At 34.4% G+C, this 22,762-nt stretch overlaps 3 protein-coding genes across 5 annotated transcripts; 1 reads left to right on the top strand and 2 right to left on the bottom strand.

Moving 5' to 3' along the window:
* The first annotated feature begins 3,339 nt into the window (after positions 1-3,339).
* On the top strand, positions 3,340-16,534 carry LOC109160340. Its single transcript, XM_019308668.1, has 17 exons — positions 3,340-3,523; positions 3,615-3,660; positions 4,380-4,461; positions 4,585-4,696; positions 4,837-4,920; positions 5,016-5,153; positions 5,291-5,374; positions 5,461-5,576; positions 5,667-5,768; positions 5,860-5,979; positions 6,050-6,106; positions 6,207-6,273; positions 6,357-6,410; positions 6,573-6,647; positions 7,093-7,128; positions 7,205-7,343; positions 16,263-16,534. Exons 3-17 carry the CDS (start codon positions 4,442-4,444, stop codon positions 16,439-16,441), a joined length of 1,383 nt encoding a protein of 460 aa, XP_019164213.1. The 5' UTR covers positions 3,340-3,523; positions 3,615-3,660; positions 4,380-4,441; the 3' UTR covers positions 16,442-16,534.
* On the bottom strand, positions 7,715-8,938 carry LOC109160341. 3 transcript variants are annotated; one of them, XM_019308670.1, is made up of 2 exons: positions 8,304-8,938; positions 7,715-8,201 (listed from the first exon to the last, which is right to left on the bottom strand). In XM_019308670.1, the coding sequence occupies exons 1-2, from the start codon at positions 8,897-8,899 to the stop codon at positions 8,141-8,143; spliced, it is 657 nt and encodes a 218-aa protein (XP_019164215.1). In that variant the 5' UTR covers positions 8,900-8,938; the 3' UTR covers positions 7,715-8,140. The 3 variants fall into 3 exon arrangements, with proteins under 3 accessions (XP_019164215.1, XP_019164214.1, XP_019164216.1); XM_019308669.1 differs by having other exon boundaries at positions 8,315-8,938; XM_019308671.1 differs by having other exon boundaries at positions 8,332-8,938.
* A 3,519-nt stretch (positions 16,535-20,053) lies between the features above and the next one.
* On the bottom strand, positions 20,054-20,803 carry LOC109159986. Its single transcript, XM_019308108.1, has 2 exons — positions 20,710-20,803; positions 20,054-20,637 (listed from the first exon to the last, which is right to left on the bottom strand). The coding sequence occupies exons 1-2, from the start codon at positions 20,764-20,766 to the stop codon at positions 20,098-20,100; spliced, it is 597 nt and encodes a 198-aa protein (XP_019163653.1). The 5' UTR covers positions 20,767-20,803; the 3' UTR covers positions 20,054-20,097.
* Positions 20,804-22,762: the final 1,959 nt, after the last annotated feature.

The following is a 22,762-nucleotide window of genomic DNA, read 5'->3' as shown; positions in this document are numbered from 1 at the left end:
TCCTAAAAATGGACCGCTCGATCACTCGGTCAAATGTCCTTTTGTTAGTTTGCAAGTTTTCATTTTGATAAAAAGTATTTTATAAATAAAAAGAAATGAAATGCCATATTATCTTGAAATCTTTGACTTGCAGGGATGGACGACATAGTTTTATTTTTATTTTTTATTTTTTTTTATTTATTTTTTTATTTTTCATTTACATTGTTTTGATAAAGGGAAAATTCATATTTTTAAAGAATGGTGAATGGATAGTTGTGGATTTGTGGGGTATCATGGGATTGATATGCGCATGCATATTATACTCGACAACTCATGTTCAATATATAGTTGCAATCCGAGGTTCAATATATTTGTTTAAATTTTAATCATTTGCTTTTAAAAGTGTTTCACATCTATTTCAAAATATTGAGATGCCCTTATATGTGCGAAGTTTATTAAAATTTTCACGAAGTGATGAAATTTTGGATATTTAGAATGTGATGGATTTAATTAATTCGGGGTAGCCCGAATTACTAAACCCGATAAATAGAGAATAAATAGAAAAAGACAATGAATATATGTCGCGGGGACAACTTTCGTATTGATAGTATTTTGTAAGAGAATTACAAGGAATATGTAATATTCAGACAAAGTAGTACTAGCCGCCCTAAACCAGACAAGGATGCCTCCTTATATACTAAGCTTCTGCCCAACTGCCCCTTGAGAATAGGGTGGGCGGTTGGATCACCTTTGACTAGGTCCACTTGCACACCTTCCGCCACTGGCCCCTGGGTCGTGGTCGCCCTGGCTGAGGTCGGCCCCCAACCGGGGTCGACGCCGACCTCTAGCCGGGTCGACCTTGACCGAGGTCGACCCGCTCTGGGCCCCCCCTTGCCGCGCCAACTCTTCTCCGGTCAGTTCGCCTCGAGCCCATTGCTAATATATCCATCAGAATGAAAAGTGATTGGTTTAAAAAGTTGATAATTAAAAGCGGAACAAATCAAAATAAAAAAGATATAATTATGATATGTCTGCATGACTGCATGGGAGAGCAGCGCCGCATCTGAAACAAATATTAAGTTTCGGTGGTGCACTAAGTGCTAGTGAGTGATGCACTCATGAGTGCTCTGTGGTGCATTACGTGATGCTCTGTGGTTCACCACCAAGTGGATGGCTGAAAATAGATTAAAAGGAAAAAAAATGTGGTGACATTTTTATAATTTTATACACCATGTATATTTTGGTGGTGAATTAAGTGTTAGTGTGTGGTGCATTGCAAAAAAAGGAAAAAAAAAAAAAAAAACGCGGTGGGTTCAATAGGCCCATTGAGTGGTGTAATACAATAATTGCACTACGTATCACTCAAAAGTGCACCACAAAGCACTTATAAATGCACCACACACTAACATGTATTGTATCGCCGAAATATTCATCCATTTGATCTTAGTTCATCCAAATAAGATTTGTTCTGCTTTTAAAACCATATTCAATTTCTATTCCTTAAACTAACCAAACACTAGAATAACATTTGTAAAGTCTATTCTTTAGCAAACCAAAATATAGAATACAAATCATGTTCTATTTTTCTTACTTATTCCATTCCCTATGAAACAGCATTCAATATATTGTAAGAGATTTAAATCCAGTAATAGGTATTATTATCACCACTTTAATCGTTCCAAACTCATTACTTTCTCAAATGAAAGCTCGAGTTTTATTGCAATTTGTTAATTGTTATTTTTAATTTTATGATTTGATGAGTGGTGTGTATTTGTATTTTTGAGACATTAATATGCCTGCTTAATAATTTTTTTCTTCACTTCAACAATCAACAATAAAAAAAAAAAAAAGGGTCATTGTCACAGGCATTTGGTCCACATTTCCACAAATTAATTGGAGTACTTGACAAGTCGTTTTTGGCTTGTGTTAGGATCCAATGGACCAGTACACCACTCATCCTCAGAACACACATAATTGATCGCATTACCACACCACCAAGCTTCTATATGGAAAATTATTTTTATATACAATATAAGAAGATATTAAATTTGTCTATTAAAATTATTACCTACAATTTTTATAATGTACTTACTAATTAAATACAAAAAAAAAAAAAAATTAAAGTAGTGTTAAGTAACGAGATAAATAGTAAGAGGTAAATATTCAGATATAAATTTAAGAAAGGAATATAGATGATAGATTGTTTGTCCTTAATATTACCTATTGAACTAGTGAGTTAAACTCGTACAAACTAGATGATAGATTTCTCGTAGTGGGATTAGTAGCCAAATGAATATAAAAGAATTCTATTGTCACATTCAAGATGTGAAAGAAAAATGTTCTATCAAACAAAATACATGTTATCCGTGTATGGTATAAATATCTATCATCTAAAAACAAAAAACAAAAAAATAAAAGGAAATAAAGAAAAGTAGATATCCTAGATTTGAATTGGTAAAAGTCTTTCAAGTCTCTGTAACGTGTTTTTCTTCTTTGGTCTATAGTTTCTACCATGAAAATAATTTCTTCTTTAAATTGTGTCTCCAAAAGCTTACATTAAACAATTGTCTTTGGGGTTTCAACATCCTCTGTTTATTCTGTAGACCTTACATTAAACAATTACCCTTGGGGTTTCAACATTCTCTATTTATTCTTACAGTAACAAATTACATATTGTCAATTGTTAAATTGTAGACGAGAGCTGTTCAGATTAGTTAACGGGGTGTTTGGTAAATAGCTATAGGTTAATTGGGTTAGTCGGTTTGATTAGTTATAACATTAGCGGATTATAGAAAGATGTTTGGTAAATTAACTGTTAGCTGATAGCAGATTACATGCAAAATGACTTTTTCAAAAAGATGCTTGGAGTAGTTTTTTGAATTTTAGCGTTTTAGAGCAATAAATTATTATAAAAAGTTAATTAATCAAACACTCCTATTGGTTGTTTAACCAAGTCAAAACAGTTAATAGTGGTCAAACAAGTTAAAATTGGTTGATAAGCTAACTATGTTACCAAACAGGGTCAACATATATTATATATATACTTTATGTATATTCAGTTTATTTATCGGTGCATAATTTATTAACTACAAATACGTAATCTAAATGTCGTTTTGAATTGTAAAAAAAAAAAAATCCTATCATGATAATTTTATTTGGTTTAAATTTTCACTGTTATTACCAAAAGAAATTGTCTTAACATTGTTAAGCTCCAGAATATTTTTGTTACCATAAAAATTATGGATGCAACATTATGAGTACACAATTTAATAACATATTCCTCATAAATTATCATTATTTAGCAACATTTATGTTAATACTTTTTCTCTATATGGAAAAATCAATTTTTTAAAAGGAAAAAAAAGGCAAAATTGAAGTAAATTCTTCTCCTTCATTTTCCCTCTCCATCTCTCTGTGCCACCAACAGAGTCTCTTATTTTCTGAACTCAAAGACTTGAAGATTTCTCTTCATGAACTCTTCTTTTCCCATTCTTTGATTGCTGTCAGCTCTTTAATTTCCTCATCTTGTTATATACAACTTCAGGTGCTTTTCTTCTACTCACTGTGTATATAAAGCATGTAATTTACACATAAAAACGTAAGATGTTTATCCTGCATGTAATGTTTTCTTACAGCATCTGCCATACTCTAACAACTGTGATGTGAACTTAATTGATCATGGTATTATTTATTTCATTTGAATGATGGAGATTTTGATGGTCTTGGTGTGTACCAATTGTTGTGTAAGCAGTCAGTGCCACATTTCGATGGCAGGATATTAGACTCGGCTCTCCGAGCTGTAGCCCAACAGTTATTTTGAAGTTTTTGATAATTTTGGTTATAGGTTTGATTTTTAATAATTTAGAACATTTTCGCTACTTTATTTCTTTATACTTGTGTAACAGTCAGCGTCATGTTTCGATGACAGGATATTAGACCCGGCTCTCCTAGCTGTGCCCAATAGTTATTTTGAAGTTTTTGATAATTTTGGTTATAGGTTTGATTTGTGGTTCTTACTGGCTTTTAGTTTGTGTTTTTGATGAGATACTATGGCCTACGGCCCAAGACCTTATAATCTAGTGGCATAAATATTCGGGGTATAGGATATTTCAAGTTACTCTCAAATGTACCAAAAGAAAATTGAGTTATAGGTGATGATTGAAAGTTGGAGCTTATTATGTTGCTCTTTCAATGGAAGTTATGAGAGCTAGTAATTAATCTCAGCTTATTTACATGTCTTCTAGCTTGGCTTTATGCTGCAATATAGCTCTGTATTCTCATAAAACGTGAAACTATATCTAATTAAACTCTTTTTTTCCCGTTTCAATTGGTTCCTTAGATCTTCGTCCTGCCATATCTAATCTAATCCAACCCTCGGTTTGGGGGTGGGTCAATGTTAGGAAATTATTTGAGGGATGCGGGGAAGCTGCTGTATCTATCTTCTGGTAATCGGGTTTGTACAATGAAGAATTTTGGACACTGGTATGTTACTATGTTAGTCATATGTGGCTATAAGTGGTTAATTGCTTTTCTCGAGATTTCACCGGTGCTGTTGTATATGTGATGCTATTGCATCTTCGAAATTTTTGCTTCTTTTTTCCACAGCTCGAATGGTAAAAGGCAAAACGAAACAGTGAAACTTGTCGTCGCAGTTACCATTGGAGTAATTTTTGGCCTCTTTATCGGGTTCTCATTTCCCGCACTCTATTTAAACAAGGTAGAGTACTTCAATTCATGTTCGTGTATTTGTCTCTCTCGTACATAATCAAATGATTGTTTGTCTTCTTTACTTTGTTAAATGCTCAAAGTGTTTCGGGTACTTAACTCATACTATGCTTTGTGCTTCGAATTTGGTAGTTAAATGTCACAGCAAGTCTTGTTAACAACGTAGATGATAGTAGCAACTTAACAGAAGATCAAACCGTGATGGATCCTACAAAGGTAGTACATCCTTTCTGAAACAACAATTTATCTTATTTTTGCTGGATTCATATGTTTAAGGTTATCTCGGATTTGAAGAGACATTTTAACATTAGGAATTAAGGTTGTTGTTTACCGGTGTTGATCAGATATGGGTTCCATCAAACCCGAGAGGGGCAGAGAGATTACCACCAGATATCATTGTCCCCGAGTCAGACTTCTACCTCCGAAGATTATGGGGCGAACCCAGCCAGGCAAGTATACTTTAGCCCACAGCTTTCATTCCCTTTGTCTATGTGTTCCCGACGTGAGTTACATAAACCACTTAATTCCCGTTTTTATCATCTTATATATTCATCCTCGATATAGTTATCTTTCGATGTATCTGCAGGACCTAACAATGAAACCGAAGTATTTACTAACACTCACAGTTGGGTATAAACAGAAAGATAACATAGATGCTGTTGTGAAAAAGGTTAGCTTTTTTGTTTCTCCCAAGTCTCCCCTTAAGTTCAATTGTATGAGTTTCTCTTCTTGATCGAGAATACGATCCTTGTATAGTTTTCAGACAATTTTACCATTCTGCTGTTTCACTACGATGGGCAAACAACCGAATGGGATGAATTCGAGTGGTCCAAGCGGGCTATTCACGTGAGTGCTCATAAGCAGACAAAGTGGTAAGGAGTAATGTATAGTTCAAGTATTTATAAGTTCAAAGTGTATATATCTCGATCAGCATCGCCCATATTTCTGCAAATTTGTCTAAGGTGGTATGCCAAAAGGTTTCTGCATCCCGATATTGTTGCCTCGTATGAATACATATTCATCTGGGATGAAGACCTAGGAGTTGAGCATTTCGATGCAGAGGAGTAAGTTAATAGTACTCGATCACAAGATTTTAATCCTTTTCGGGATCTCAAAATTGACTCCTGGTCCCTTTCTCTGCACCTGCAATTTCAGATACATAAAACTTGTAAAGAAACATGGGCTGGAGATTTCGCAGCCCGGTTTGGAGCGAAAGAAGGGAGTTTGGTTGACGTGGGAGATGACGAGGAGAAAAGCTAACAGTGAAGTTCACAAGTAAGAATGTCGTTGGAACAGGATCACGTTTTGACAGTTCTATAAGTCGGATCTAATTTTGTGTCATCAGGGAAACCGACGAGAAACAAGGCTGGTGTTCTGATCCTCATTTGCCTCCATGTGCAGCGTATGAATCGTTAAAACTTGATGTCTGAAATTTATATGCTAGTATCCCCGTGGAGGAGTATATATAACTAAGCTCGATCGTTATATGGTTCTGATTTTAGATTCGTGGAGATCATGGCTCCCGTCTTCTCTCGAGATGCTTGGCGTTGTGTGTGGCATATGATTCAGGTATACATGGAAGTCGGGATCGGGTAGCCAAATATGCTTTTATGCTTAAGTAGATCTAATGAGCTTAATTGTGTGAATTGTAGAATGACTTGGTTCATGGTTGGGGTCTTGACTTTGCCCTTAGAAGATGCATTGAGGTTAGATCATTCCACTCTACCTTAGTACGCACTTGAGGAATCTATTATAGTTATTACATTAACTTACCGTTCCAATCGTTTTTCAAAAAGTCATTTGAATGAATTGCAATTAAATTGTCCACTCACATGTTACTAAAAAAACATTATGTTAATCCATTGTAGTATGCTCACGATAAAATTGGAGTGGTTGATGCCCAACCCGTTGTTCACCAAGGGATTCCTTCACTTCGGAACGAGGTAATACAACATATATACACATGAACACATATAAATATTACCAGATCGGAGTATATTTAATGTACAATATAATAGAATCAAATCACCATCATACCGTTCAGTCAGGTTTCTGTGCGGACAGTGCTTTCCGTACAGTCGTGCGGTCACTCACCAGTAAGTACGCATAAATGCACCACAAAGTGTTCGGAAATGCACCATTAGGTGTAATGTATTTTTTTGGTGTGGTGCATTTTGTGCTGCATTAGTGCATTTCCGAACACTGTGTGGTGCATTTTGTGCTGCATTAGTGCATTTCATTGTGGTGCATTTTCGAATACTGTGGGGTGTATTTTTGCATATCTAAATGGTGAATTCGCACCGACTGTATGGGAAACACTGTCCGCGCCCCGCATTTGAACCCGTATATGTTTTATCTTTAATTCCTTTCCCCTTTGCTTTTTTATAGGGACCGCAAAAGAGTGGGAAGTACAAGTCGAGACTGGTGAATGATCTGAGATGGTGCTTTCTTAAAGCATTGGAAATTAAAACAATTAATTTTTGTTTACTTTAATTTGCAGGTGAAACAGAGATGTAGAAGTGAATGGCAAACATTTCAAGATAGGGTAGCTAATGCAGAGAAGGCATACTATAAGGCAAAAGGAATTCAATTTCCAACTTCACATCATCAGCTCACTACCTACCTTTCATCAAATATATCAACTTAACACAACATTGATAATTTGATATTTGGTATTATTGAAAGTTTCCACAATATATATGACAATATTGAACGGAAATTTGGAAAGAGCATATTTGTTTTGCACGTTTAGTAGTAGTAGTTGTTGTTGTTGTTGTTGTTATTGTTGTTATTATTATTATTATTATTGTTATTATTTATCAAACAAAGTGGTAACTTTAGTGTCTATGTTTTGAACAATCGTTTAATTTTGTCCTATTTATTTTATTCAAGTTTAAGGTGTTAACTATTTGAATTCTTATCTGAATCCAAACTATATTTTAAATTTCGAGAAATCCGATTAGTTCTTAGTTAGAATATTTTATAATATGCTATATTCAAATGTAAATATTAGGGTCGCGAGTAGCTCGGTCAAAATTGAGATCGAACCAAACTCGAGCGGCTCGTTTACTTATCTAGCTCGAGTCGAGCTCACATATCTTATGCTCGTGGCTCGACGAGCCTTATATATATAATAATAATTATTATTAAAAGTTAAAATTTTACACCGTTCTAAGGCTTACTCTACTCCGATACTCTCGCAGTTTCGCACTCCCGCCCGCATTCCCCCCAAGCCCTAACTCTGGGGTCTGGAAGACTGTCGACGAACGACGACACGGAGACGAGATATGGAGACATCGGAAGACTGCCGGCCGACGATGACGACCCTTGTCTCCGGTCTTCACCTTTGCCGGTGACGAACTGACAAAGCTGCTGCAGTGCTGCCCGATAGTCGACTAGTTGAGATCGGACGAAGCTGCTGCCGACACGGACGAAGCTACACGGATTCCCATCGAGCCCGAACTCGAGCTCGAGCTCGGCTGGACTCGTTTACACCCCTAATAAATATAGTATGAATATTGATTGTTAAAATTGTATTTTTATTTGAACAAAATAAAGGTATAAGGACTAAATTGAACAAAACGTTATAGTACGGGAACCTCGTAGGTACTTTGACCGGGTACAGACCGTTCGTGGTCGGAGTAGTGAATGTTGGAGCTGTGTTGTGTTGGTTGTCATACAAATCTTGGAACGCATTTCTCCCTATGGGCCGTAACTTTTCATACTTGTCTTGGTTGCGGTCGTCATCTTGATACTTCTCCTTCACATTGAAACCCTCATAAAACTTCAACTTATTTTCATTATTGTACCTGCTGTCTTTGTTGAAATTCATCATGTCATGGTGGTCGACGACGACGACGACGACATAGTCATTTTGACAGTTTTCCTTGACGACATTCAAACTCCCACCTCGTAACTCCTTCATATTTTCATATTGGAATCCCTCCCAGAATAGCTCCTTGTTTTTATCGTGCTTGTCTTTGGAATTGTTGTGGTTGTTATCTTGGTACTTTTCCTTGTTTTCATCGTCTTTGATTTTGTTGCATGGGACATAGCCATCTTCATAGTACTTTGCCACCACATCGAACTTCTCCGAACTTTCACTACATTCGTCTTCTTTGCAGTGGCCAGAGTAGCCGCCGGCTCTTGGAAATCGACGACGAAAAACAAACCTGAGGAATTGACGAGAAACCATCTTGATTTGATGAAATTGGAGATTTTTTTTTTTTTTTTAATAACTTCCTTGGGTTGGTGAAAATTGAGTTCGGTTTTGGTGAATTATTTATGGGGTTTGCAATTGATTCCAAAAAGATAAGAAAGACAGGTTAGATTCTTGTTCAAAATTCTGCCCAATATATAATAGACATTATTCAAACTGCTTTAATTTTATTTGATTCCCAATTAATAAATTCTTCCTCCTTTTTTAGGGAATAACTCATCATACATATGTCTTGCTAATTAATGTCTCACAACTTGGAGTGTTGTTGAGTGGAAATGATTCATCCATCCTTAAGCAAAGGTTAAGGGTTCGATCATTGACTTTGGATATAGATCAACCTTAAACCTATAAGCCAGTTATCCACCCAAAAGAGATAGTGTCTACAATTTAATGAGGAGATTAATCATTGTGTGAGGGTGGTAATCTTGGGTACACAAAAAAAAAAAAAAAAAAAAAAAAAGTCTCACAAGCACCCTTTTATTTCTGAAAATGATCAGGCGATCTTCATTAATCACCCTGTCTTTATTTTCTTTAGTAATTTTTTTTTTTAATTTTTTGTGTTTAATAGTACTTTATTTTAATGTATTTTTTAAATATCTAAATTAAATTTTGTATATTAATAATAAACTTAATATAATGAACAATTGAATTAAGAGTGGTCTAGAAGACAAAAAAATGACTTCTGGAAAATAAGTTATTATTCAAAAAAATATTTTCATTTCCATGTTTGGATACATTCCAGAAAACTATCTTGGTGTATTTGGGTCATTTTTTTTGAAAAATGAACATAATTATGTAATTAAACATGTTTATTGTTTTGTTTAGAATATAACAACATTAATTGTTAGATATATTAAATATAATATATTTAATATAATATATATTAAATATAATATAATATATCTATAATTTATATTAAATATAATATGTATATATATTATATTTATATATATTGAGGAGAGAGAGAGAGAGAGAGGAATAGATAACTTGATTGATAATAAAAGCTTGAATACAAAGACTATTTATACTAGATAAGATAACTCAAATGCTAAAATTAAGGAATTAATGCTCCATGTAAAGCTAACATCATGGCCATGTACTGCACCTATAATTACTCTCATTATTTTTAACTAACTAACTCATCTTACTTGGTTTAATATAATAATAATATTATTATTATAACATTGTCTCCTTTAAACCAAGTTGGATATATTGGTCATCCCAATATCTCCTTCTTCAATTTAAGAAATGTCTCCGTCTTCAAGTTGGATATACGGACTTGTATTTCGTTCTGTAAACTCACTTTACTCCAATTGGCTTCTTCCCAAGAGGTACATCTGTTAACTCCCATGTACCATTCTTCTCAATGGCACGTATCTCCTCATCCATCGCCTTAAGCCAATGAGTTTCTGTAGCAGCCTCCTCAAAAGATAAAGGATCACAATATGCAAAAAGAGCAAATTGAATAATCTCTTCATCCGACAAGTCATTATCATGACCCAAAACATAATCTTGCAAGCGAGCTGGTAAGTGGCGCTCGCGCTGAGATCGTCGAACTGACGACTCTGGCTGTGAAGGAGACTGGACATTATCTGGAATCGGTTGCTCTTCAACAATATTTTCAACAGCAGGAATAACAACTGAACTTTCATCTTTAGCTAACCAATCCCAAGCACCATATTCATCAAAAGTGACATCACGATTTATAACAACCTTTTTAGTTTCAGGATTGTATAGTTTATAAGCCTTTGAAGCGTCACTATAACCAATGAATATGCATTTCTCACCTTTATCATCCAACTTCTTTCTCAATGGATCTGGCACATGTGCATATGCCAAACATCTAAAAACCTTGAGATATTTGATAGAGGGTTTTCTCCCACTCGAAGCTTCTTCGGGTGTCTTATCCCGGACACTCTTAGTTGGACACCTATTCAACACATAGACAGCACAAGCAACAGCTTCTGCCCAAAAAGGTTTAGGCAGATCCTTGGATTTCAACATGCACCTTACCATATCCATGATAGACCTATTCTTCCTCTCAGCCACTCCATTTTGTTGTGGAGTGTATCTAGCTGTCATCTGATGTTGAATACCCTTCTTCTTCAGAAAATCATCACAGGCAATATATTCTGTACCTCTATCAGTTCTCAAGATTTTAATTTCATAACCACTCTGCTTTTCAACAAAAGCCTTAAATTGTTTGAAAACATCACATGCTTCAGACTTTTGCTTCAGAAAGTAAACCCATGTTTTTCTACTGAAATCATCAATGAAAGTAATAAAGTACTTACAACCTCCATGTGAGGGAACCTCCAACGAACATAGGTCTGAGTATTTCAACTGTTTTGTAGCTCTCCTTGACTTGCCCACGGGAAAGGGATCTCTATGCTTCTTCCCAATCACACAAATCTCACAGATACGATCAGGGACATTCACAACAGGTAAATCAGAAACAAGTTCCTTTCTCGCAAGATAGTTTAATCCAGAGAAATGGAAATGCCCAAATCGCATATGCCATAACCAATTATCATCACAAACTTCAGAATTAAAGCAAGCAAGTAGAGTATGCTTAATTTTCAAAGGAAATAGTCGATTTTGGGACATATTTACCTTTGCAATCAAAACTCCTTTAGCATCTGCAATGGTACAACACCCCTGAGCAATATGTATCTTATATCCTTTTCCTGACAACTGACCCAAACTCAACAAATTTTGGTGTAGTTCAGGAACATAGAACACATTGGATATAAAATTGTGAGTACCATCCTTCAACTGAATAGAGATTTTACCTTTTCCCAAAATTGGCACCTTTGACTTATTGCCAAATGTCACTTCAGACCGGACTGATTCATCCAATTCAGAAAACAATTCTTTCTTCCCACACATATGGTTACTACACCCAGTATCCAAGAACCATATGTTCTTATCTGCATAAAAACTATCGCTGGCTAAAAGTAAAGTTTCAGAACTCTCACCAGACTTTTCAGCAGTGTTTTCATCAATGTTTGCTTGATTTCCACGATTGTTGTCCTCATTATACCAACAATCTGCAATCTTGTGCCCATACTTGCCACAATTGTAGCAATGAAATGGAAATTTACCTTGTTTGGTATTACCTCCACCTCTTCCTTGGTTGGAGTTACCACGTCCTCCTCCTTGGTTGAAGTTACCACGACCTCTTCCACTAGAACCTCCTCTTCCTCTTCCACGACCTCTACCAGATCCTCCACCTCTTTGATTAGTGCCAGTCACATTAAGGGTGACTTGGCTCTTCAAAGCTTTTTCTGCTAGTGGTTCCGATTTTGACGCAATCCTGTCAATATGACTTTCTACCATACCTTTCAGCTCTGCAATTGATAAGAGCTCGGTTTTGTGTGACTCTGTTATTGAAGCCACCACATGGTCATACTTCATCGGCATAGTTCGAAGAACTTTTTCAACCACTGCACCATTTTCAATCGTATCTCCATATAGCCTCATCTTATTCACCATATCAATAAGACGAGTGAAATACGCATCTACTGTTTCTGTAGAGGTCATCTCACAATTATCGTACAACCTTCTCAACGACTGCAACTTAGACTTCTGTGCCCGATCGACTCCTTTGTGTGACACCTTTAAGATGTCCCAAGCTTGTTTTGTTGTTTGAGCACGAGCTAATTGCCCAAAAATAGAATAATGAACACCTTGGTGAATCTGACCCAAGGCCAATTTATCTCGCCGTATAGCGGCTGCATCAGCTCCTTCGAGTAGACCGGGATCAACAAAGCTCCAAAGATTTTGAGCTTGCAAATGTGTGGACATCATAATTTGTCAATAATTGTAATCGAGTTTTCCGTCCAATTTGGGACCCGTCCATACAATATTGAAATTTGTAGCCATATTTCACTACGGGAAATATCTCGGGGTTGAAAGGTTGACTGGCTCTGATACCAAATGTTAGATATATTAAATATAATATATTTAATATAATATATATTAAATATAATATAATATATTTATAATTTATATTAAATATAATATGTATATATATTATATTTATATATATTGAGGAGAGAGAGAGAGAGGAATAGATAACTTGATTGATAATAAAAGCTTGAATACAAAGACTATTTATACTAGATAAGATAACTCAAATGCTAAAATTAAGGAATTAATGCTCCATGTAAAGCTAACATCATGGCCATGTATTGCACCTATAATTACTCCCATTATTTTTAACCAACTAACTCATCTTACTTGGTTTAATAAAATAATAATAATAATAATAATAATAATAATAATAATAATAATAATAATATAAATGGTGGTAGTGGTAGCGGTATTGGTGGTGAAAATTGGAAAAAAAAAAATAAAAATTCCTTGGGTTGGTGAAAATTGAGAGCGGTTTTGGTGAATTATATATTTATGCAATGGGGTTTGCAATTGATTCCAAAAAGATAAGAAAGACATGTTAGATTCTAGCTTGTTCAAAATTCTGCGCAGGTGATGAATCAAACACAGGCATTCAAACTGCTTTAATTTTATTTGATTCCCAATTGCATGCATGTCATATTTGTTTAGTCACCAGCTACCCAAGAGTGTGCACTGGGATCTTAATCAGTAATGGACCACAAAAAGGTAAACCAGCCTAGGTTGTCCTTAGTTGACCGGCTCGAACTAAGAAGGTCAATAAGACACTCACATTGAAAGTCAAACTTATAACATTGTGGTTACCGATCAACAGTTGACCAATTTGGTTGAATTGTCCCTTCTTTGTTTGACATATTATACTGTGGACCATATATGAATAAATTTTCACCTAATATATTGAAGGTAAATTATTTGTACACCGAAGGTTTGTTATTTGGCAGTATACCAAATAATAAAACTTCATACTCAAATAATATACCTTCAAAAAATAAACATTTATTATAATAAAAATATAAATTTAATATATTAAAAATGTACCTTATATGAGTGATAATTAAACATTTATTATAATAAAAATATAAATTTAATATATTAAAAATGTACCTTATATGAGTGATAATCTTCTTTGTAAAGTAGACGATGGTCCATGGTAGGGCTGGAAATCCTGCAATCAACCAAGTTTCTAGGCAACATCAAAAATATAAATTAATTTTCCTTGTAAAATTATTCTCAACAAATACATTTATTTAAAATATTTTCCTAGAAATTTAAATTATGGGAAAATACCAAACCCACGATCTAATTGAAAAAAATATATATAACACAATGTTGCAAAAAAAAAAAAAAAAAAAAAAAAAAAAGAGAAGGAAAATAATTAAAACGAACCCCTCGCGTGAGGGTGCGCGCTGTCGCGTATCGCCCCCCGCGCAAGGGCGCGCTGTCGCGTACTGCCCCCACGCGAGGGCACACTACTGACATATTATATCGTGGACCATATATGAATAAATGTTCACCTAATATATTGAAGGTAAATTATTTGTACACTGAAGATTTGTTATTTGGTAGTATACCAAATAATAAAACTTCATACTCAAATAATATACCTTTAAAAAATAAACATTTATTATATTAAAAATGTACCTTATATGAGTGATCTTCTTTGTAAAGTAGGCAATGGTCCATGGTAGCGCTGCAAATCCTATATATATATATGGATGCACTTAGGTGCGAATAAGTGCCCAAGAGGGAATATGCGAACGAATCCGCGCGCGACACTTGTCCAGATCTAATAGATTAAAAAAAAGGCGGTGGTATTTTTGTAAATAATTGAACATCGAAGTGCAAGTAAAATCACTTACAAGTGCACCTACTTTCACTAAGTGCATGTAATTTTGCCTTGTTAACATTCACTTCCCGCAAACATTCATGCACCTGGCCGCACCTACTTATAACTATAGGTGCAACTTTGTCTAAGGTGGTATGCCAAAAGGATTCTGCATCCCCATATTGTTGCCTCGTACGAATACATATTCATCTGGGATGAAAACCTAGGAGTTGAGCATTTCGATGCAGAGGAGTAAGTTAATAATACTCGATCACAAGATTTTAATCCTTTTCGGGATCTCAAAATTGACTCCTGGTCCCTTTCTCTGCTCCTGCAATTTCAGATACATAAAACTTGTGAAGAAACATGGGCTGGAGATTTCGCAGCCCGGTTTGGAGCGAAAGAAGGGAGTTTGGTTGACGTGGGAGATGACGAGGAGAAAAGCTAACAGTGAAGTTCACAAGTAAGAATGTCGTTGGAACAGGATCACGTTTTGACAGTTCTATAAGTCGATCTAATTTTGTGTCATCAGGGAAACCAACGAGAAACAAGGCTGGTGTTCTGATCCTCGTTTGCCTCCATGTGCAGCGTATGAATCGTTAAAACTTGCTGTCTGAAATTTATATGCTAGTAGCCCTGTGGAGGAGTATATATAACTAAGCTCGTTATATGGTTTTAGATTCGTGGAGATCATGGCTCCCGTCTTCTCTCGAGACGCTTGGCGTTGTGTGTGGCATATGATTCAGGTATACATGGAAGTCGGGGTCGGGTAGCCAAATGTGCTTCTATTCTTAGCTTCTACTATGACACAACTATCTTGTTTATTCATAAACATCTTATGTCTTGAGTAGATCTAATGAGCTTAATTGTGTGAATTGTAGAATGACTTGGTTGAGGTTAGTTCCACTCTACCTTAGTACACACTTGTGGGTATATTGACCCTGTCACCTGTAGTATCTGTTCATGTACTTTCTCAACCTATTGAAGCTCAACGAGTCAAAATCGCCTCCACTGAAACTCAAACCCATGATTTCCCAGTTGTACGAGTCACTTTATGTCGCTTGACCACAATGCCATTTAAATAAATTGCAATTAAATTGTCCACTCACATGTTACTAAAACGTTAAACCATTGTAGTCGGCTCACGACAAAATTGGAGTGGTTGATGCCCAACCCGTTGTTCACCAAGGCATTCCTTCACTTGGGAACGAGGTAATACAACACATATACACATGAACACATATAAATATTACCGGATCGGAGCATATTTAATGTACAATATAACATAATCAGATCATCATACTGTTTTATGTTTAATTCCTTTTCCCTTTGCTTTTTTATAGGGACCGCAAAAGAGTGGAAAGTACAAGTCGAGACTGGTGAATGATCTGAGATGGTGCTTTCTGAAAACATTGGAAATTAAATTATGTTAAAACTTAATTAAGCTTTGTTTACTTTAATTTGCAGGTGAAACAGAGATGCATGTAGAGTGAATGGCAAACATTTCAAGATAGGGTAGGTAATGCAGAGAAGGCATACTATAAGGCAAAAGGAATTCAATTTCCAACTTCACATCATCAGCTCACTACCTACCTTTCATCAAATATATCAACTTAACACAAGCATTGATATTTGGTATTATTGAAAGTTTCCACAATATGACAATATTGTACGGAATGGTCTTATCTTATATCTATAATAAAGTCAGATCTTTTGAGAAAAAAAATATTTTCGTTTTTTCACCCAGTGAAAATGACGTAGTTTTGATAGATTTGTAAGACATTGATTGTGTATTTATTATGTTTACATTTACTGTAACAAATAAAATATGTTTACAAATTTTGAAAATCATATTTTTGAATTGCAAATGACTTTTACCGTCTCCAAGACTAACATTAATTGATTAAAATGAATTTAAAATTCAAAACCAGTATTTATATATATCTACTTCAACACTATAAATAAGTTATCATACCACAACCAATACTACAAAATTTGTTCTTGCAACAATCAATTAATGCTGAAAGTGTGGCGGAGTATTGTTAGGATGCTCGTGGCTTGAATTTAGTGAAGATTAACCATTCCTTTCCAGATCAACTTAGATCTCTTATGGAGCATTATACGGTACAATCTAGAAAAGATGAATATTTATGGGAGCTAGAGAACTTAGGTAAGTTTTATGTTTCCTCAACCATTATTTTCTGCCTCCAAATATGTATTCGCACCACTGCATGTCAATCCAACCATTTAATAGTGATTGAGTTAATATAAGCCATCGACAAAAAAAAAATGTATAGATGAAGTATTTTTGGTCCTTGACTATTGTTTTTTTCAAATTAGGTGCATGACTTTCTAACTAGTATCACTTTTGGTCATCCGATCTAATTTTCCGGCCACATATTACCGGAGTTCCAACCGAAAAAATAATATGTTATAATTAGAAGGGTATTTTGGTTCTTTTAAATTTATTTCATTTTTCTCTTTTATTTTTTTTCTTCTTCCCGCTTTCTTCCTCAGATCTCTATAAAGGCAATGTTTTTCTTCTTTTTGGTGTGGTCAGAGAGTATTTCCATCTCATAAGTTTGCAAGCTTCTCATTAATTGAGCTACGGTTTTGTTCTCCCACCTGTCATGTTCTTGAATTGCCATTACCTTCATCCCGAAACATTGAGGGAGTGAACGAAGAATCTTCTTGACTAGTTTAGGTTGAGGGAAAAGTTCGCCTAAAACATTTGCAAGGTTTGCAAGTTCCTGAACACGGGCATGGAAGTCCACAATTGATTCATCCTCTTTCATTTTAAGATCTTCAAAGTCAGATTGGACCAGTTGTAACTTCGACTGTTTGACTGAGTCAGTGCCCTAAGTGGTTTCCAAGATATCCCAGGCCTCTTTAGCCAAGTCACACCCTGCAATAAGCGTAAATTGGTTTTCATGCATTAAAGAAAAAATAGCATCTAATGCCTTATTATTAAAACCAGCCGTTGTCATCTGATCAGGGACAATCCATTCAGTCTCTGGCTTGAAGACTGGAGGATCTTCTGGAGTGGCTCCAGCTTTGGTAAGATGAGTCCACCCAGTAAGAACCTCCCTCCAGTCCCTCTCTCCTTGAGCTCGTCGATGCATTTTGATACAAGCCTTTCCAGCATGCATAGTTATCACCTGTCAGTTCAGGAGGTGGCCTATGTCGTTCAATGCTGCAAGACTGAATGCACAGTGAGCAAAAGCAAATAACCAGAAAAGCAGAATACATTAAAGAACAGACAACGAGGGCTCGAGTTCAAGAAACACGAGAAAGCCAAATCAGTTAGACTAATATTTTATTTCCCCAAGCTCTGATACCAATTGAAAAAGATGGTGGATCTTGAATGCAAGCAATTTCCTAATGGTTTCTACTCAATTTTAAATTCACTTATTAATCTGGATTAGCTACAGGATCTACACCCGATAGAATAAAGAACAAGCGCCAGAAATATAAATGGAACCAGACACCAAGAAATGTTCATGCAGTTCGGAGCACTTCTTCTACGTTTGCGAGGCAACTCACATCAGCTCGATCAATCCACTAGATGACCACCAAAGGATTACAAAGGAAAATACAATACACACTACGGTATACAACAACTACTCAACACATCATCATCTATTCATACGGGTACGTGCATGCCAAAAGCTCTACTTCAGCTTCAATAAATGTTCACCAAATCTCAACCATGAAAGCACATCCACTCACACATTTCATATAGTACTGTACGTATAGCTTTATACGTAAGAAAATATATAGAATTAAATAATTAAATAATACAGGACTAAGCCTTGGAATGCAGCAAATCTCTTTTCCACTTTCGAATTTCCCTTCAAAACAATATATAGAGTAAGCTAATCAAAGGAATATTGTAATTTGCTGCATGAACTTCACCTTCGAACTGCTAAGTATTATTTAGAATATCAATGCAGTAGCTTCTCCTGCTTCTGCCATCCAAGCTTCTCTATATACTAAATATTTTAGATGCAACCACCCTTAATATTAGCTATAAAATCTCTTTGAATTAATAAGCATCACAATCTCAAATCTTGCCTGAAGACCTCATCATTTAACACATCTTTAGACAAATGAGAACCACTCATTTAAAACCATGTCTGAGACTTCATCTAATCATCTCTATAGCCCAACTGATAGCATAATTTGTCCTTCCTGTCTAAAAAATAATTGCCTAACAAAATTAATCTAAAGGGGGTGTATTCAATCATGACTTTTGTAGAGTTTTAAAAATTTTTAAAATGATAGATTTTAATAAACTTTGCGAAAATCCGAGATGTCATGTTCTTTCAGGTTGCAACGGATGGTTGGATGGCAAAGAAGCATGGGCATGCTGAATTTTTATTTTTATTTTTTGGTTTTATATATATATATATATATATATATATATATATATATATATATATATATTATTTTATATTTTTTTAATAATTAAATAGACAACCTGTTAGCAACCTGCAAAAAAAGTCAATCAAACAAATTTAGCTGGTAGATGGGCCTACTTGACACTTAATTTAGTTCGTGGTGGGAATTGAGCACTTCGCAATAGTAGATGAGCCTATTTGACACTTGCCTATATTTTAAGCTAGTAGTTTATTTTTGAAACATTACCAAACAGAACTTATAGCTTATTAGTAGCTTAAAATAAAGTATAAACTCCTAAATAAACTATGGCTATGTTTGGCAAACCTAGTTGAAAATGTAGCTGAAAGCTTAAAGGAGCTCAAAGTTGAAAAGCTATAAGCTAAGAGCTGAAAATTGAAGTGATGTTAAGCTAGCTGTTATGTGCTTGAAAGTGTTTGGTAAAATTAGCTTTTCAATAAGCTATAAACGTAAAAAGACAAAAAAGGATATCTTCATAAAATTTAAAATAGTTTGTTTGCATATTAAACTTTAATATTTTGTCTTAAAAAATTTTAAAATTTTAAAATAAAATTATATATTAGCATAAATGCATAATAATGATCTAGCATTCCATAATGAAGTAGCAATATTGTTGCGAATCTCCTTCATCTCATAATAATAATAATAATAATAATAATAATAATAATAATAATAATAATAATAATAATAATAATAATTGGGGTGAAAGTTGCGGAGAAGAGAAAGGATTTTAATCGGAAATGATAAAGGATGTCATTTCTTTAAAATAATAAGAATAAAGATCGAAAAAAAAAAGTTAAGAAACTACTAGCTTATTTTGAAATGCTACCTAAGATAACGTTTTCAAAATAAACTCTTATTTTAAGCTACGAGCTTATTTTAAAAAACTTACCAAACAGAGTTATATTATTTTAAAAACATTACCAAACGGAGCTTATAGCTTATAGTAGCTTAAAATAAAGTATAAACTCTTAAATAAGCTCGGTCAAACAGACTCTATGTTAAACGGAGTCCATCATACATTTGAATAGCATTTACAGGACCACACGCCCGAGTGCACTTGTTCGAGGTCGGAGTAGTGAATGTTAGAGCTGTAACCAAGATCATCAAAATCCTGGAACGTTTTTCTCCCTTCGGCGTTCACCTTCAGGCCTAACTTCGAATTCTCATACATGTCTTCGTTGCGGTTGTCATAGTGACTGTAGTCATCATCTTGATACTTTTCCTTAACATTATTGAAACCCTCATAAAACCTGTTATTTTCTTTGTACTTGTCTTTGTCGAAATTGCCATGGCGGTGGTCATAGCCATTTTGACAGTTTTCCTTGAAATTCAAACCCCCATAGTACTTATTCTCTTTGTTGCGGTTGTAATAGTCGCCATAGCCATCTTGGTACTTTTCTTTGACAATATCGAACCCCTCCAAGAGTAGCTTCTTCTTGTTTTTATCGTACTTGTCTTTGTTGCGGTTGTCATAGTAACAGTAGCCATTTTTGTACTTTAACTTGTTTTCATCGTATTTGTGTTTGTTGGGTTGGACATAGCCATCTTCATATTCTGCCCCCTTGACATACAAATTCTTCTCCAAACTTTCAGGATATTTGTCTCTGTTGTTGTAGTGGCCATAGTAGTGGCCGTCGGCTGGTTGAAGTCCACAAACCCTAACGAATTGATGAAGAACCATATTGATATGATGAAATTGGAGAATTTTTTTTCCTTGGGTTAGTTGGTGAAAATTGAGTGCGGTTTTGGTGAATTATTTATGGGGTTTGCAATTGATTCCAAAAAGATAAGAAAGACTGGTTAGATTCTTGTTCAAAATTCTGCGCAACATTGTATGGTGATGAATCAAATTGCCCTTATTTGATTCCCAATTAATAAATTCCTCCACGCAATGGACGGTGGATCCTTGACTAACTTTATCTATGAGTGCAAGAGCTGGATGAGGAAGAATTGGAATACTAAGTGGTGGTTTATCAAAATAGAAAAATAAAGAATTTTTTTCTCCTTTTGTTGTTTGCCCTGTGCATGCCATTACTATTTTTTTTTTTAATGTCACTTTTCCCTTTTTTTTTGAATGCTACTTTTCCCATTATTATTATTATTATTATTATTATTATTATTATTATTATTATTATTATTATTATTATTATTATTATTATTATTATTATTATTATTATTATTATTATCATTATCATTATCATTATCTTTTTTCTTTTTTTATTTTTCTTTTTTCCTCATCTTTATTCACACAAATTTGTTGTTATTGTTGTTGTTATTATTATTATTATATTATTATTATTATTATTATTATTATTATTATCTTTGTTGTAGAAATATACAAATGCTATATAGGATGATTGCATTTAACAAAATAGAAAATTAGAGAAATGAAAAATTGGATAAATGGAGAAATGAAAAACTGGAGAAATAGAGAAGAAAAACTGGAGAAATGGAGAAACGGAAAAATGAAGTAAATGATTCCTTAATGTTACCATGTTCTGCGGATAGTTATGCTGTGCATCCGTATGCACCACGACGTCGTTTTATTAAAAAACGTGTGTCTCCCTTTTAAAAAAAATTCAGGTTCGATTCCCAGCTACAACATTATATTGTTCAATCATTCTGGAATTTTAGTTCATAGATTATGGAATTATAGTTCATTGATTATGGAATTATAGTTCATCTATTATGGAATTGTAGTTCATCAATTCTGAAATTTTAGTTTATAGATAATGGAATTTTAGTTAATTCATTCTGAAATTTTTAGTTCATAGATTAGATTATGGAATTATAGTTCATCGATTATGGAATTTTAGTTCATATGTTGTTGCTGGGAATCGAACTTGATTTTTTTTTTTTTAAGGGGAGACGCGCGTTTTATTAAAACGACATCGTTTTTGTATCTGTATGCACCATGCATGGTGCATACGGATGCATAGCATAATTCGAGAACAAAATTAAGTTGCGGATTAATTTGTGAGGAATCGTGAACCCGTGATTTGGGCCCCGAATTGGCCTTGCTGTCTTTTGTCGGTCTGGTGATCTTGAGGTACGTGTTCAGAGAGATGTGATCAGAGTGCCTACATAGTACCTGTAGAGATTGATTTTATTGTTTTGTTAGCCAAGGCTTCGCCCTTTCCTTTCTCTTAAAAAAAAAAAAAAAAAAATTGGTTTGTGTGGGGTCAAAGATTAATAAATTCTTCCTTCGTTTTTTAGGGAATAACTCCAATTTACGATATCCACATAATAGGCTTTACCTCCTATTTACGATATTCGATCTTCCAACATACATATCCCTGTTCTTTTATGAGATATTTTTACTAGTGTTCATCTAAATTTAATCCCATCCAGAATTAATTAATTTTTTTTTTTTTTTTGCATGGTTCAAAATCATTCAAATTTTATTTTAGGGTATTAAAAATTAGTGTGAATCCCGATATGTGTTTGGTTGTGGTTCATTTTGATGCATAATGCATCATTATTTGATGAAATTATACTTGTGTAGTTTTTTTTTTTTTGAGTCAATAGTAAAAAATAAAAAAATAAATACTTGTAGGTTATTTTAATTTATATTTATTTTATTTTTAATGTTTGTCATTATGTGGATGGCTTCTTTTTAATTTTATTTTTGTTTCGTTTTGTTTTGGCAACATTGTGTATGATTTTTATTTTTATTT

This window comes from Ipomoea nil, unplaced genomic scaffold (genome assembly GCF_001879475.1).
Source record: "Ipomoea nil cultivar Tokyo-kokei standard unplaced genomic scaffold, Asagao_1.1 scaffold2845, whole genome shotgun sequence".
In the NCBI taxonomy this organism is placed as follows: domain Eukaryota; kingdom Viridiplantae; phylum Streptophyta; class Magnoliopsida; order Solanales; family Convolvulaceae; genus Ipomoea; species Ipomoea nil.
Note: the sequence above shows the minus strand (reverse complement) of the source record. Positions and strands in the feature narration are given on the sequence as shown.

Coding starts and splice junctions, on each gene's coding strand:
- LOC109160341 (XM_019308669.1), bottom strand. CDS start 8,899: ATGGTTTCTCGTCAATTCCTCAGGTTTGTTTTTCGTCGTCGATTTCCA. Junction 8,202..8,314: donor ACGGTCTGTACCCGGTCAAA/GTACCTACGAGG, acceptor TATATTTATTAG/GGGTGTAAACGAGTCCAGCC.
- LOC109159986 (XM_019308108.1), bottom strand. CDS start 20,766: ATGGTTCTTCATCAATTCGTTAGGGTTTGTGGACTTCAACCAGCCGAC. Junction 20,638..20,709: donor AACCAGCCGACGGCCACTAC/TATGGCCACTAC, acceptor AAGGGGGCAGAA/TATGAAGATGGCTATGTCCA.
- LOC109160340 (XM_019308668.1), top strand. CDS start 4,442: ATGAAGAATTTTGGACACTG. Junction 4,462..4,584: donor ATGAAGAATTTTGGACACTG/GTATGTTACTAT, acceptor TTTTTTCCACAG/CTCGAATGGTAAAAGGCAAA. Junction 4,921..5,015: donor CCGTGATGGATCCTACAAAG/GTAGTACATCCT, acceptor TTTTAACATTAG/GAATTAAGGTTGTTGTTTAC.